Source organism: Oryzias latipes, chromosome 21, assembly GCF_053564925.1.
Source record: "Oryzias latipes strain Hd-rR chromosome 21, Olatipes_Hd-rR_3.1".
NCBI classification, from domain to species: Eukaryota; Metazoa; Chordata; class Actinopteri; order Beloniformes; family Adrianichthyidae; genus Oryzias; species Oryzias latipes.
Window position 1 is genome coordinate 12,420,001 of NC_136257.1, and position 16,365 is coordinate 12,436,365.

Genomic DNA, 16,365 nt, shown 5'->3' on the forward strand with positions numbered 1-16,365 from the left:
GGGTTATGGACGTCACCTAGAGCTGGATTGGGGGAGGGGTGATAGTCCTCCGCCAGCCTTTTCCAAGACAAGTTCGTCTCCGTGGCTCTAGCACTCTCTGACGATCCCTATCTACACAAACCAGGATAAAAGCGCCAGAAATGTAAAAATAAACGACGATAATCAGCTCAGCACACTCATGAGGACTTTTCATTCAAATTCTGGATATTTATTTTGCCTTTTCAGGCTTTTCGAGGACAGACAGTGAAGTTTCCGCGGAAGGATAAACAGCTACGCGATCATGGAAAATTTGTTCGTGGTGTCGCTTCTGCTGGTGCACCTGCCGACAGGTGAGCCTCAAAAAGCTCAAAGGGAGCATTTTTACTTAAGTTGAAACGATGTTGAGTTACTTTAACGCTAGTTTGTAAATAGCTTTTGTTTAAAGTTGGGAGAGGTCCGGCTGAGAAATGGACGGCCATGTCTGTTCGTTAATAATCAACAGGTGTAATAAACACGACAGACTGGGAACCGTTGTCACGTATTTACTCCAGCAGTTCCCGGTAAATGCAGGTTAATTTACGAAGGAAGTTGTGACACGTGAAGAGTTTATTTGAATGTGGTAGTAGAATAATTGTGGGTGTTTTATTTTATTTTATTATTTTTTCTAATACGAGTCTCTTCCTCCTCTATTAAAAGGCTTTTATTCTGAAACCGAAAGATATCCGGTCATTTTTTCATTCCACTTATTTATTATTTTTAATCTGCAGCAGACACCGATTATCCCCACGTTTTCGCCACCAGTTTGCTTTGGGGCACGGCGGAAAACACAATAATGGCTATTTTCCTATGCTGTTTTATTATTAATAATATTTATCGAATCTATGTTGTATTGTGGTTCTGATACACATTCAATGTCTCCATTATTGATAATATTTATGTTACAAATTCTGCAGGAAATGACCATTTTTGTGCTGAAAGTTGCAAAATCATGCTTTTACACTTGTAAAGTTTTGTTGATCCACATTAAAATGAGAAACTCTCATATTCTGAAAATATTTAGTTTTACAAGCAATAAAAGCTCCCTCACAAAATCCCCTTACATGAAGTTGCTCTGGCCCTGTCTCATAAAGTAGCAAAAGATGAATAAACCAAATACACTTTTTAATGTTAATGGTTGTAATGGTTTTGATGGTATTTGGTTCTGACGTATTTAATCCTATTGCTGTAGGTATGACATACCACTAATGCAGTACTTTGTTTCAAACAAACAGCTGCAATAATATTATAACTTTGACCTGTTTTCCTTGTGCAATATTGTTTTGAAAGCACTTTTTTAAGTTAAAACCAAAATAAATAAAAAAAGCTATTTGACCTGCTGTTTGTGAATTACAGAAATATTTCTCAAACATTTCAGAAATATTGAAATATTTTTGTATTTCTGTGAATCGGAGTTCACATTATAGTTGGTGCTTTCAAATTTCCAATTGGTACTTCATGGCATAAACATTGCTGACTCCTGATCTATAGAAAGTCAATAACTGTGTTTCCATCACACATATGTGCAAAACATAATCTAAATTCTAGAAGTGTTGAAAAAACATAATTTCGATAGTAACCTGTTATCATTCAATCATAATTATGGGAATAAACAAATCAACTTGTGCGATCAGCCATTCAAAACCATGTCGACGGAGGTAAACACTGATTTACAGCAGATACATTCACATTTCTGCCACAGCACTAGCGCTCATCATCATCGCCCCGGTCGCTGCAGTAAGGGAGACCTGCTGTGACGTCACCTGCGTCTGGAATTTTACGCCCGTACTGCAGTCGCAGCATTTAACCTGAATTTATTTTGAGCGTCTACTAGAGCAGTGTTTTTCAACCAGTGTGCCGCGGCACACTAGTGTGCTGTGGGAAATTCCCCTCATTAATTGATCTAAAAACATTTTCCATCTCCAGGATATCAGCTCTGTGTTCATCCAAACAGGCCCTGATAAAACACTGAGTACTTAGGAATATGAAAGATCTGAAAATACTTTTTTCTTTGTGTTTATTCGATTCTATTAAAGACACTTTGATAAGAATGACGGTCCCGCGATTTAGCTGTAGCTTCAGACGTTTTTGGAAAAGTCACAGTTAACTGTCACCACCAATCATTCTTGGAGGCTTAATCATATGTCATCAGTCTGACCAATCAGAAGTGGTTCAAGTCTTCACTTCCTCGTTCAGATTCTGCTCATAAAGTCGCTCAGTTCTAACAAAAAATACCAGCTAAAGCTCGTCTTTAGTGGTGTAGCTTTCCACAGAATCCGGTGTCAGACCGTGAAACAAGTAAACAAAACCATGAAGCCCAGAGACAAAAGTCTTTCTGCGTTTGGCGGCTGTTTGCACTACATCTCCCATGATGCATTGGGTTAAAGTGACAGCGTCTCAGCGCACAATGAATCTTCGTTGGTTAAACGTCTTGAAACCACAACGAACATACATCAAATAGTTTTTAAATCTTTTAACTTAACTTTTATTACATCTTTTAGAAAAAACAGCTGCAACTTCCAGCTTTTTCTGCAACAATTATCACAAAAATGCATTTGAATTTGCGGAGGGGCTGTAGATCAATACAGACTGAGTTTCTCCTCTTTTTTTTTTTTTTTTTTTTTGGGATGCTGGTGTGCTGCGGGATTTTTGTCAAGGTTAAAGTGTGCCGTGGCTCAAAAAAGGTTGAAGAACAGTGTACTAGAGCAGTGTTTTTCAACTTTTTTCTGAGCCACGGCACACTTTAAACTTAAAAAAAATCCCGTGGCACACCAGCATCCAAAAATTAAAAAAATAAGGAGAAACTCATAATCTGTATTGACCTACAGCCCCTCCACAATCTCACATGCATTTTTGAGATAATTGTTAAAGAAAAAACTGGAAACTGCAGCTGGTTTTTTTCTAAAAGATGCTATAAAAGTTAAGTTAGAAGATTTAAAAACATTTTGATGTGTGTTCGTTGGTTTCAAGACGTTTAACAACAGATCTCCTTGTGCGCTGTCACTCTCACAACCCAATGCATCATGGGAGATGTAGTGCATAAAACGGCCGGAGATCGGTTTTCGGAGCTTCGCTGTTTTGTTAACTTGTTCCACGGTCTGATACCGGTTTCTGTGGAAAGCTACACCGCTAAAGACGAACTTTAGCTGGTATTTTTGTTAGAACTGAGCGACTTTACGAGCTAAATCGGGACAAGGAAGTGAAGACTTTAACCACTTCTGATTGGTCAGACTGATGACATGTGATTAAGCCCCCCAAGAATGATTGGTGGAGACAGTTAAAGGGACGGGACTTTTCCAAAATACAGCCGAAGGTGCAGCTGAATCACGGTACCGTCATTCTTATCAAAATGTCTTTAATAAAATAAAATAAACGCAAAGAAAAGGTATTTTACGATCTTTTATATTCCTAACTCCTCAGTGTTTTATCAGGGCCTGTTTGGATGAACACAGAGCTGAAATCCTGGAGATGGGAAATGTTTTTTGATCAGTTAATGAGGGCAATTTCCCACGGCACACTTGACCATCTCCCACGGCACACTAGTGTGCCGCGGCACACTGGTTGAAAAACACTGTACTAGAGTATGCGATCACGGATCAACTCTGTCCACAAAAATGTCTTTTTAAAACTGAAGATGATGAAAACCTAAAAGAAGAAGTTAAAGTAAATACTGAACTTCACAGAGAGAGAGAGAGAGAGAGAGAGAGCGGACAAGATAAAAAATAAAGCAAGACTGGAACGCTCTTATATCTCATATACATATATGTCATGTTTTTTTCACTAGATGATGCAATTTGCCTCTATTTCCTGATTCTGCCTAGTGGACCACCTACAACGGGGTTTTAGGGCTCGGTGAGAAAAATAATTCTGGAGGATAATTTTTTTTGTTTTATTACAAACAAACAAAAAATTATCCTCACTTCCTCACCTGTTTAGTTCCTCAAAGGAAAAAAAGTTGTAATGTCAAGATTAAAGGCGAAATGTCGAGAATAAAGTTGAAATAGATTTAACCCGCTACAGCAAAGTAGTCTGTTTATCGGAGCCTAGCTTGAAGATGAAAGATGTGGAGCCTTTTTTGAAGCTTTATTTCCGGAAAGGTTTCAAAAGTAAAAGATTCTGAGCCTTTTGGTGACTCACAATCAGGTTATAGTTTTTGCAGTTGGCTCTCCGGGGTATGGTGTCACTTCGCCCTTTCCAGATGAAACAACATAAAACAGCAAAGATGAAAATAGTCTGTTATATTAGCATTAGAACGTTGAAGACGCCGAAAAGTGCTCCTCCTCAGATGGAAGCTCCACACAGACTTGGAGATCTTGTCTTTGGAGGAGGAAGAAAGGAATCGTAAATTAAACAATTGACCTTCCAAACATTTGCAACGTTATCAGTAGTATGATCACTTCAACTTTAATCTTTATTTTGCCAGGTTTTTTCTCACAAATGTACTAGTTTTTTTTCTCGTAAATGTGCAACTTTAAATGTTGCAATGTTTTTTTTGTTTTTTTTTGTGGCACTAAAACTCTGGCGTAACAAACACACCACCCTTCTCTGCTTCAGCACGTTCGCAGATCAGAATCAGAATCCTTTAATATCATTGTACACAAGAGGCTTGTTACAACGAAATTACTGGTGGGCTACAGCTGCTGGAGGAAAATAAAATAAAGTTACATACACATTAGAATGAAATAGAAAATAGAAAAATATGTGGAACTATAGATATATACATTTATACAACTTACATACATGCATTGCACATAACTTTTATTGCACTTCCAGACTGTTAAATATTGCACTTGATTGTTTTACAGATGTTACTGTGTTTTTATTTTGAGGTTCACATTTTGTTCAGGACGTTGACAGCTCTGGGAAAAAAAGTCTACTGGTGCAAACCTTGTGTGACCTGTACTGCCGGCCTGATGGCAGTCGTTGGAACAGGTGGTGGTTGGGATGGTGTGGGTCCTTGATGATTTGTTTGGCTCTGCTCGTGTAGCGAGAGCTGGCGATGTCCTCTAGGCTGGGCAGCGGGGAGCCATGGATTTTGTTGATCACCCTCTGCAGCACTTTCCTGTCTGCGGCCGAGCATCCTGCATACCAGGATGTGATGGTGGCTCTCTATGGTGGCTCTGTAAAAGGTCACCAGCAGCTTCTTGTCCAGGTTGTTCCTCCTGAGTATTCTCAGGAAGTGGAGACACTGCTGGGCCTTCCCTACTGCCGATGTGGTGTTTTCAGTCCAGGAGAGGTCCTCTGTGATCAGCACAACAAGATGCAGCAAACGAATGAGCAAGATAAACCAAGGAGACGATGGCGTTGCCACTAAGAAGTTCATCACAGTTATCCCGGACAGTCTCAAGCAAATCCAAGCAACACTAATATGAACTAGACCGCGCGATTGTGGATGCGACTGGTGCGATGACCATTCGCTTTGAAGTACAGACCAGCCTTAACGTCAGAGCGGCTACGGATGAAGCCATTTGGGGAAATTGTGGTCAATTCTGCATGACACGCTCAACTGTTGATGAGCTGTGTGATGCTGTGCTCTTGTGGTGTTTATATATTTTTTTAAATAAATGCTATTTTTTTTCCTAAATTGCTGTGCTTCCTTGTTTCCTTTGGGGTAATTTTTTATCGCACGTCCAATTTGCACAATTTCAGTCAATGGAAAGGCGGCTTATAACAGGATCCAGAGAGGAGCTGTGGTTCGGGTAAGGAAGTCTGTAGTGACAAAGAAGAATGTTCGTTGTTCAGGACATGGATGAGTGCTGTCAGGCAGTGGTGAGTTCTCTAGGTGTGACGGAAGGAGTTCATGGTGGAGGTGGGACTGCACCATGGATGAGCTTTGAGCTCCTTCTTGTTTGCTGTAGTGATGGACAGACTGACAGATGAGGTTTGACAGGATCTCTAAGGACCTTGATGTTTGCAGATGACACTGTCATCTATAGTGAGAGCAGGCTAAGAAGATAAATGCAGGGAAGCAGATTGAGATGGTTTGGACACGTGGACAGGGGGTTGGTAAAAGGATGTTGAGGTTGGAGAGACAAGGAAAGGGGTCTAGAGGAAGACCAAATAGGAGGTTTATTGGTGTAGAGAGGGAGGCCAAAAGGGTGGGGCAAAGGGTACCGGCAGATGGATGCAAATGTTTTGCTGTGGCTCATCTTTTTATAATCTCTCCCCACATTTTGTGTTTGTTTTTAGAGCTGCTGTCCGTTCAGGTGGTGGTCCCGCAGACGGAGAGGAGTACCATGCTCTTCTCTAATGTGATTCTGTACTGCGACTACTCAACTTCAGCCAGTTCTCAGGACGTCCTGGTCTCATGGAAGTTCAAATCCTTCTGCAAAGACCCCGTGCTGGAGTACTACTCCACAGGTAAGGCTGCAAGTGGAAGACGATACGCTCATTTTAGATGTGATGGCTATAAAGCCGGGGAGGCCAGATTAGGAATACACTGTTTACCCTCTAAAAATAACCTGAGATAGGAGAAATCCACAAAGTAGGCAGTTTTGTATTTCACAATTATTCTAGATGTTTAAGGCAGTAACATTTCTCACTACACACTTTATAGACTTTTCTCAGAAATTTTTAACACTTTTCTTTCGTTTAAACTTTCAAAGTTCAAACATTCATAGAAAAATAAATCCAGGATTAAACAAAGATCTGATCGTGATCAAAGATTTCTGTAGATCTAGTAAACTGAATGTGTTCTGAACAAAACACAATTTGCTGTTTAAAACAACTATGATAAATTGAACAAAACAAAAAAATCGTACGTAACTTTTTTTTTTGGTCTTTAATTGTTTTCACATTTGGGATAAATAAAAAGCTGAAAAAATCCTAGAATTTTTTGCAGCTTTTTACCCCCCCACACACAAGTATTTCCCGCATGAATCAGCTGTGCACAACACATGTGATAGTTGTGTCTGAATTGAGAAGGATCTATGTGAATTTATTAGCTGTCTGCTCAACGTTCATTTTCTGCCTCATTCATTAAAATCGGAGGTCGCATTTATCCACGAACTACAAATATTTGCCATATTCCCTCTTTCATTCAATAAAGTCTCAATCACAGAACATTAAAATAAGTTGAAGTTTATTTCAGATGAGTTTTATCACGCTGATCTGACAGTCGGTTGGCAGGATGCCTCGAGGCGTCAATCGGTTCCAAAGGGTTAAGTAACACCAGAATTCAAGAGGCATTATAGAATACTAATTTTGTTACTGGAAAATAGAAATGTAAACATCTATAACATTAAATTTGAGCCGTGTGAATGAAATCATGTTTGGTTGAGAGCACTGCAGAGCCCTCCCCAATGAGTTATATCGCTAGAGGAGACACGCCCGTTTGGGAAGCCTGGCCAAAGGTGGCAGAGCGCGACGCCATCTTGGTGAGGTCGACGGCGCCAACATGACAATCCTTTCTATTGCCTTTAGTGGTATCTGAGTAGCTTTTATAGAATGTTTATGTATATATATATATATATATATATATATATATATATATATATATATATATATATAAAGAAAAACAGTCAACCTTAAAAGCTCAAACTTTAATGAATAATGCATAGTTGCTGGACTTCTTACAAATAAAAATATATATATTTAAAAAGTTATATCTAAACATTTAGAAGTTTTAGACCTTTTTCACATGTAATTTAAATTTTTTAGAAAAGCCCAACAATAAGTCAATAATAATATTAAATTAATAAATCAATAGTAAGTCAATAATAATAGTAAATAATAACAATAAATAAATAATAAGTCAATAATAATAAAAAATAAATAATAAGTCTATAAATAATAATAATATTTAATAATTAATAATAACAATAATTATAAATGATAAATAAATAAACAATAAGTCAACAAAAAGTCCAAAGCTTAACAATAGATTTACCCTGAAAAAAACAAACATAACACAACAGATTTACCCTACTGGTTCATGTGAGTGATCAATTTGCGTAACACAGATGGTATGGTGCCGGGTTCCAAGCAAACCGTCTGGCCAGTCTTATCAAAATCTGGTTCCACAAAATGTTTTGAACATAGCTATTGCTAGTTGGTAACCACAGTGATCCATCTGGGTTAGCTCTTATAATAGCTAAGGACCACTTTTTCCTTAAGTCTGAATCCATTGGAAACCTGCAAGAAAAGGTCAGCCTCTCCTCCTATGAGGAGTCACGTGATGTCTCCTCTAGCGATATAACTCATTGGACCTCCCTACCCTACTCTCGCCATGATTGGATGGAGATTCCAGAAACATGATTGGTTGGTCAAAATTGGCCCCTCATTGGTTCTTCCAGGCATAGCAAAAGTCTTTTTTACTTGTAGCCTAGATCTTGAAATTTGTACTTTTAAAATGTGTGCAAGTTACAAAAATTAACTTACAAATGCAGAACTTAAACTGCAGGTACAAAATGAAAGTTACAAGTACAAAACTAAAGTCTTATGTCTCGCTCCACATAAGTGAAGCTTTTATTTTATATTTTGAACATTTAAACTAAGAACAGGGACATCTAGTGACTAACTGACAAAGAAACCTCTCTGGAAATTGACCGACGCTCTTAACTGCATTTCAATGCCATGTCAGCATGTAGTTTTTACAAGCGTTTGCTATTTTTATTCATTTTATACGAATCATTTTTGTTAACATAAATAAAAAGTTGCACTCATGTTGAAAGAAGCTTCAACTCTTCCCCCTATAGTTATGAAAAGAAAAACATTTAGCACCTAAAGAATCAAAGATAAGAACAACATGGTATAATTTATTTAAAAAATGCTTTGATTTTAAAACTCAGAAGCTGACAGAAGAAATGATGCAGGAAAAAACTTGAATGGAGGATTTGTTTAGTGTAGAAAAGAGCAGCTGGAAAAAAAGTTGTTTTTTACTAAAGTCCTGAACAAAAAGGTTTTTGTTCTTACAATCTTCTAGTTTATAACAAACAGTAAGGCGTCTGTCAACACTTTCACTTTTCATAACCATAACTCTGATTACAATAAGATGCCATTGTTTTTGTATGACCGTGCTTTTCCATCTTTTAGTTTTAATCTGAAATCTTTCTGGATCCTTCAGACTCTGGTTGGGATGAAAAGGTTCAACCAGATTCCTTTAAATCACTAAAGCTGAAAGTTTCTGTCTACACCTGTTTGTTGTTCAGCATCATTCCTTGAATGTTCTCTACGGAGTTTAATTTCTTGTTGTCCCGTGTTATAGGTCAACACGGTAACTGGTCATACAGGAAAAACACGCTGGAGTTAGTTATGTGAATATCAGCTCTGTCGCAGTGCTCCCCATGCAGAGAACCACACGTGTGCTTGCCGTGCTCCTTGTCACAAATACAGTTTATGTTGGAACAGCATTGAAAACTGCATCAAAACTCTGTCTCCAAAGCCTACCAGGCAGCCCTCCAGCTGGGTCAGGACCCCGCCAACGACTGCCCCGACAGACAGCGTACTGTTCGCACTGTGGTGCAGAAGAGGGGCGGCAATGAGCCCGTTCTGGGCGTGGAGTACCGAAACCGCAAAATTACCATCCAGAACAGTAAGTTGGATCTCCGCTTGACTACTGGGGTTTGATGTTCAGGTTTTTTATTCTTCTGATTTCATCTTCTCCTTAGAAATGAAATCGTACGACGGCGTATTAGAGCTACAGTGAAGTAAAACATCAACAAATATATGAGGATAGAATAAGATTACAAGTTATAAACGTATGCTTCAAAAAGTCATCATCTTTTTTAGATTTTAAATTAGATTTTAGATTAGATTTTAAAATGTTTGAACAGACATTTGAACATCACTTGTTTAATTTGATGACATTTCAGAGAAATTGAATGGACATCCCTTTGCTCAAGAATTCTGCTGTACATTTTTGGAAATTTACAATTTTATTTTCATAAAATAAAAGTTTCTTTCTTTTCTTTCCTTTTTAAAGTTAATGTTTTAAATCATACAGTTACTATTTTATTTTGGTAAAATTTTGACATTTTTCTAATAATTTTACAACTTTTTTTTGTAAAAGTTTCTTTTTTTTTCATGCAGCCCTAATACTCCATCATACAACTCAGATGTTTTACTGTGAATGCTGGCAGTCAGTGAACCCGTTTACAGGCACACAGAAATCAGATGACTTGGAGTAATCAGATTAATGCAACTGACAACAGAAATCCAATGATCAGATTGTCCTCACGACTGTCCATTCTCCAATTTCAGAGTAAATAATCTGTTTGCTAAAAAGCAACTTTCAAACTTCCACCTGTCTGAGTTTCCCAAAGCTAACGGTCGTAGCCTTAGCTTCGCTGATGTAGGAACTAATACGTCTGTTTAATAGATGTTTCTGCTGGTCGTCTTACACAAGGAAGAACCCGTGGTTGCCTTGGTTACGCAGCAGTGTCATGTGACTTCCATCTCCTGCACTTCTTTTATTTAAAAGCTCCAATAATTTGAATGAAGGTGGATACCTGGCGGCTTTTCAGGGCTAAATTGACCTGTGTTCACTTGATTTCTCATGATCAGATTAAGAATGTCTGATTATTCTGTCTATGTGTTGCTTGTAGAGTCTGTTAACTTGAGAAATCAGATGATCACACATTTGGTGTCAAAGTAACCTGGTTATTCTAGAAATCAAAGCTTATAGAATTACACACTAAGCATAAGGCAGGTTTACACACGTCCTCCACCTCATGAGAGCATCATGTCACCAGGTTAAGTCATGCGTGCAGGTGAACTCTCTCAGAGATGATTTTCCTCCTTTGTCAGACAGTTTATTTCAATTCTCTACCCTGATAACAAAAACTGTTTTCAAACCTACTAAGTCAAGAGAGCCCGATGTTGCCCGGTAACTCAGGAACATTCTGTTGACCGTATCACATCTACTTTGGGCTTGGAGTTTCATTTTATTGTCGTTAAACACCAGGTTCTGTGTTTTCTAACGTAAATGTGGGTTTTTTCGTTATCAGAGGCTGACCTGGTCATAAACGAGGTGATGTGGTGGGACAATGGGATGTATTACTGCTCCATCGATGCAGCCGGAGACACCACCGGAGACTCGGATCGGGAAATCAAGCTCATCGTTTTCCGTGAGTTTGCCTGAACTCATGCCTGAACCGCGATGAGCCGCGCCTTATTTGTGGGTGTGGCCTGTTCCAGACTGGCTGACCGTTCTGCTGATCATCATGGGCGCCCTCCTCCTCATCATGCTCTGCTGCATTTGCTGCTGTCAGTGCTGTCCGCAGAAGTGCTGCTGCTACGTCCGCTGCCCCTGCTGCCCTCAGACCTGCTGCTGCCCAGAAAAAGGTGGAGGAGACTCTCTTTACAGCTTCTTGAGTATTCAGACAGCCTTTTACACCCCACCCTTGCTCCAAAACATCTAACTTGCATTCTTTTCACAAGAAAAGCCCCAGATTGAAATAGGGAAACAAAGATTCAACTGAAAAGTTAATCTTTCTTTTAAGAAAATAGAGACTTTTAATGAATAATTTGATAAATACTGATCGATTTAATGTTTCGATCATTGTTTACAAAACTTTATTTAAATAAAGTGGTTAGGAGAGCAAAAACAGAACAAAAGTGATATAAAAATGTTGCAAATAAAAGCCCATTTAGTTTAAAATTGTAAAAAATAAAAATTGTTACAAATGTTCTAAAGTTGTAAAGGTGCTCATCTCTCATTTACAGTGATCTTTTCTTTTAGCTCTAGTCTGAAAAAGCAACCAAACACAAACTTCTTTTACAGTTTTTGTCCTGACATTGTGGCACCTCCTCTTGACGTTTGTCTATCTCCTCTGACCGCAGCTGTGATGCAGCACCGGATGGTCCGGGAGGCTCAGAAGGCCATGGCTCCTTGGATGAAGGGTCAGCCGATTTACGCTCCCATCAGCTCCAACATGTCCTCCCAGGGCGGGCCCTTGCTTTATCCAGGTGAGCAGCAGCTACACAAAAGCATGGCAGCCTTCTTTGTCGAGGGATTACGTGCTTTGTTCAGGTGTGTTTGCTTTGGGTGAACAGTCCACAGAAACCAAACAGCCCTGTGATTGAGCTTTTTGTGTGAAACACATGACCGTCTCTGCAGTTCATGAGCTCCAAAGTTGTGGTTCTGGTTTTTGTTGCTTCATTTCTCTGTGTTTTTAAAGCTAACTCTCTTCTCGCTTTCTGCCAGGGTTCTACTCGGACTACCCGACCAAACAAAGCTTTGCCATGACCCCCATGCAGCCGTCTCCCATGGCGCTGCAGCAGCAGGCTCCTCCTCCACCGCCGCATCAATACAGCGGCAGCTTTCAGGGCAGCATTCAAGGCACCAACCAGGTGCTGGACTTCCTGGAGAACCAGGTGAAGGGGCTTGACGTTGGGGTGCCTCAGATGTCTCCCTATGCTCATCAGATCATGTTTCAACCCCAACCGCGGTTGGAGCCAGCCCCTCATGCAGTCCCGTATGCACCGGGGCCCCCGAGTATGCTGTCTGCTCTGGATGAGATGGGGGTCAAAGGGGTGGAGAGAAGGGTGATCACTCTGCCCCCCATCGTTCAGCGTATTCCCGGCTTGTCGTCACATGGGGGGGCTGCAGGCAGACACGGAGCCCGGGGCTACAGGGCGTCCAGCCACTCTAGCGGGAGTACCAACCCCTCTGCCCGTGGGTATGCAGACAACACCCCCGCCCGGCATGGAATCCTGCGGGATTACAGCGATGATTCCGATTTGGACTTCAGGCGGGGAAGAGCGCCTCACAGGGGCTCAAGAAATGAGGGGGGAGGCTCATCTGGAAGGAGCAGGGGTGGGTCCAGACCTCGCACCCGCAGCCAGGACGACCTGTTGGAGGAGATGTACGAGAGAGCAGCTCGCAAGGGGAGGAGCCTCACCCCCCCACAGCGGCCCAAAGAGCCCTGGAGCTCAGATGAGGAGGACCGCAGGAGGAGAAAAGGAGGAAGAGGGAAGGGGTGGACAGAGCAGCCGCCCAGCTACTCCACCATCGACATCCAGCATGGAAACAGCAGCTCCCACAAGAACTACGCCCCGCTGTCTGTAAGGCCCACACTGATCTGCTGACACCCTCTGCCCGCTTTGGCCTCTTTCCCACAACTCTGTCAGGGAGCTAAGGTTTCACCAAACACAAGGTCCTAATAACACCTATAGTGAACCACAGAACACAGCTTTGATTTAAAAGCATGATGGGTTTTGTTTTTCTCAGCCCTCTAGCAGATCTTTGCTATTAAAAACATTTTTGTTTCTGCTCTAAAGCTGGCTTCTGTTGTGTTCAAGGACAAGGGGCAAAACTGGAATTACACGCTTTTTCTCAAATTCTTTATTCAAGCAAACCTTCTGTGTCTTTGCTTACTCAGGTGTTTTTCATTTTCTCTCTAAAAGAAATGTTGGATAGCTAACAAGTACTTAAACCTGTCTTGCTTTCCTCTCAGAACGTCACCCTTTTTTTTTCTCTGCTGGTAAAGTCCAAATGTTTGACGCCCCACCGACATTCTGCCGCCTGTAGATCCGCCGCTGAGTTTATTTGCTGATCACCAGCAAAGCATTATGGTTGTGTCCGAATTCACTACTCAGTGCACTAGACATCAGCGCCCTACAAAAGAGTCTGCAAAAAACGAATCAATGCTCACTAGATTAGTGAATATAGACCTGATGCATTTCGTTTGTTTTTTATTGGAGGAAAAAAATGTATTCAAATGTATTTTTTAAAAACCAACTAAGTTTTCATCATAAGAACACAGTGGATTCATAAATAGTCTTCATAAAACCTTCCTTTTTGTTGGGTTTTTGCTTTGGCAAACAAATAACGTTATATTTGCTGTTTGGAAAAAAAAAAGCAGTGAGCATGATGTCCAATTTGCATTGAAATCCAGGGCACTGGATCGTCTTTTATGGGTTGGAGAGTAGTGAGGGAATTTGGACACAGTCAAAAAATGTTCCATCTGAACAGGGAAAAGAACCAAAACCCTAAGAAGGTTCTTGGTTTCAGGTTTATACGCGTGAGGAACATCATTCTGAATAAAGCATATCTTCTAAATATTATTCTGAGTGATGAGTTCCATCCCACAGTCAGAAAAGGGTCTGAATTCATCAGGCTCTGCAGCTGATGGGCTCCTCTCTGCACACTCATTATGTTTACAACTTTAGCTCAAGTTTAGCAGAACAAAAAATGGAAAGTTGTTATTTAGTCATGACTTATTATTTTCAGTGAAAGAGAGAGTCTTAAATAGTTTTAAAATGGAATCTAGAGACAAGTTGGTTTACAAATGCATAGATAGAAAACGTAAATTGATTTGATGTGCAGTGTCCCCAGATCTTTTTGTCCATTTTTATTTTTTTAACAGCATATTGTGTTCTGCGTCCTGATTTGCTGGATGCCTTGTCAATCAATCTCTTCTGTGCTTAGTCTCGGTACAGAATGCATTCAGTTTTCTAAATCTCCATAAATCTTCGATCAGGAGCAGCTCTTTGAACTTTGAGAGTTTAAACGAGAGAGTCAAGTCTATTAAGTGTGTAGTGAGGAGTTTTACAGACTTGATGCATCTATAGTCCTACTCTGCAGGTTTAACCTATTGGGGATTATTTTTCAAACATAACCCCCCACCCCCATAAGCGAACGAACACTGTAAAGTCATCAAATGATCAGAAAATACAGGGATAACTTCCAGTGTTTATTCTGGATGAATTTGGCTAATCCCAGTTTTTTTATTCTGAATGTTAATTTTTCCAGACTATGACCTTGTTCCAGATAAATAATCCAGCAAGCACATTTACATGGAGTTTTCATATTCAGGTCATGAGGTGACTGGATGACATTTTACAAGTTCATATTTATCTATCTCTTTATACTGAAATAACAAATGTATAAGAAATGTGTGCGTTAGTTCTCTTGTGAACCTTTTGTCTGTACATTTCAAAGAGCAGACGGCGAGTTGTAGTTGCACAGAGTTGTCCCTCCCTGCGCAATAAAGCTGTATTCAAATTCTGTCAGGAAATAGCAGGCTTGCTTCCAAATCTGTAGGCGGCACAACCTGATAAAAAGCGGCCTTGTGTAGCCTGAGCTTCCTTCACCTTTAGAAAGAACTTTACTAATGCGTTTTCAATCGCTCACATTTCCAGCTTTTCTTCATACTTGTTTTGTTTCTCTCTTTTCATCTGTTTTAGTTGTTTTAATGATCTCTTAGCTGCATGTGATAATCATCCAGTCTGCCTCTTAAATTCTAACTTTGTCACTTTTCTCTCTCAGGATAGAGGCTCCCATAGCAGCTCCAGCGTAGTCATCTGAAACATTTCTCACCTTCACTTGTCCTGAATATTTCCACAACCGTGACAAGGAAGTTGGCAACTTAACCTTTTGAGTAAGCTGAAGCCGCTGTGATGAAAACAGTCGGGGTGGATGGGGGGGGGAGTACTCAGGCATTCTGCACTTCACTGCACTGCTGCAAGGCATTGCAACAACATTACATGTTTTTAATTCATTGTTTATAACAGTAATAACTAAAAATTGCTCTTGTTCAACATATAAATATCACTTTTGCATCAAACAGTTCCAGGCAGACTGCTGAAACTGAGGAATTTGATGAACTTTTAATGAAGTACAATGTTTTTTTTACTTTTATTTTTGTGTAAGTTTTTTATGTTGAATGTCTGTAGTGATGTGAGAGGCAGCAATATTCAGAGATTATACTCCTGTTTGTTGTGGAAATCAGTTGTAGACGTCTGATGTGAAGTAAATGCCGAATAATTTTGTGATTGTCTATAACATTTTCATTGTCACAAAAAATTGTTGTTAAATCTTTGTAATAAAGTGCTTTAGATGTTGTAACTTCAAATTTGTCTTACTTAAATGTATTAAAAATGTTTACAGTAAAGGCTTTTTAGCAGTTTCCTACAGGATATTTTCTAGCATTCAAGATATCCTGGCTTCCTTTTTTGACCTTTTTTTCCAACTAACAAAAATACATATTAAAAAAGCAAACAATGTTTTAATCAAATGATAATTTTTAATATTAAATTGACAAACTGACAGTCTGTCCAGCAGAGGGAGCCCTTGTGTCTTACTAAATATAATGGAACGAATATTTTCACATTTTCTGCTTTTGTCATCTATAACTATACAAAAGCTTGTTGACTAAATGAGTTTTTTAAATTCTATTTACATAATTTACTATGGATCTGTGCGCCCAGACCAACATAAAGAGTGGAGTAGTAATCATTTTTCCCTCCAAATGATTGTGTGATGCTTTGAAGAAAATCATTTAGCCTTAAGGATAATTAAATGAATGAAAATCAGCACATGATTCTTCTTCATAGTGCATTCGTTAGAGAAAGTTATTATTGAATGTCCTTTGTTGTTGGGGCCCGTATTTATAGTTTAGACTCAGG

General features: G+C 39.6%; 1 protein-coding gene across 1 annotated transcript; it reads left to right on the forward strand.

Moving 5' to 3' along the window:
- The first annotated feature begins 7 nt into the window (after positions 1 to 7).
- ildr1a (immunoglobulin-like domain containing receptor 1a) lies at positions 8 to 15,812 on the forward strand. The gene is made up of 9 exons (XM_004081589.5): positions 8 to 142; positions 226 to 329; positions 6,205 to 6,375; positions 9,398 to 9,547; positions 10,962 to 11,081; positions 11,152 to 11,298; positions 11,797 to 11,922; positions 12,161 to 13,020; positions 15,227 to 15,812. Exons 2-9 carry the CDS (start codon positions 281 to 283, stop codon positions 15,263 to 15,265), a joined length of 1,662 nt encoding a protein of 553 aa, XP_004081637.1. The 5' UTR covers positions 8 to 142; positions 226 to 280; the 3' UTR covers positions 15,266 to 15,812.
- The last annotated feature ends 553 nt before the right edge of the window (positions 15,813 to 16,365 follow it).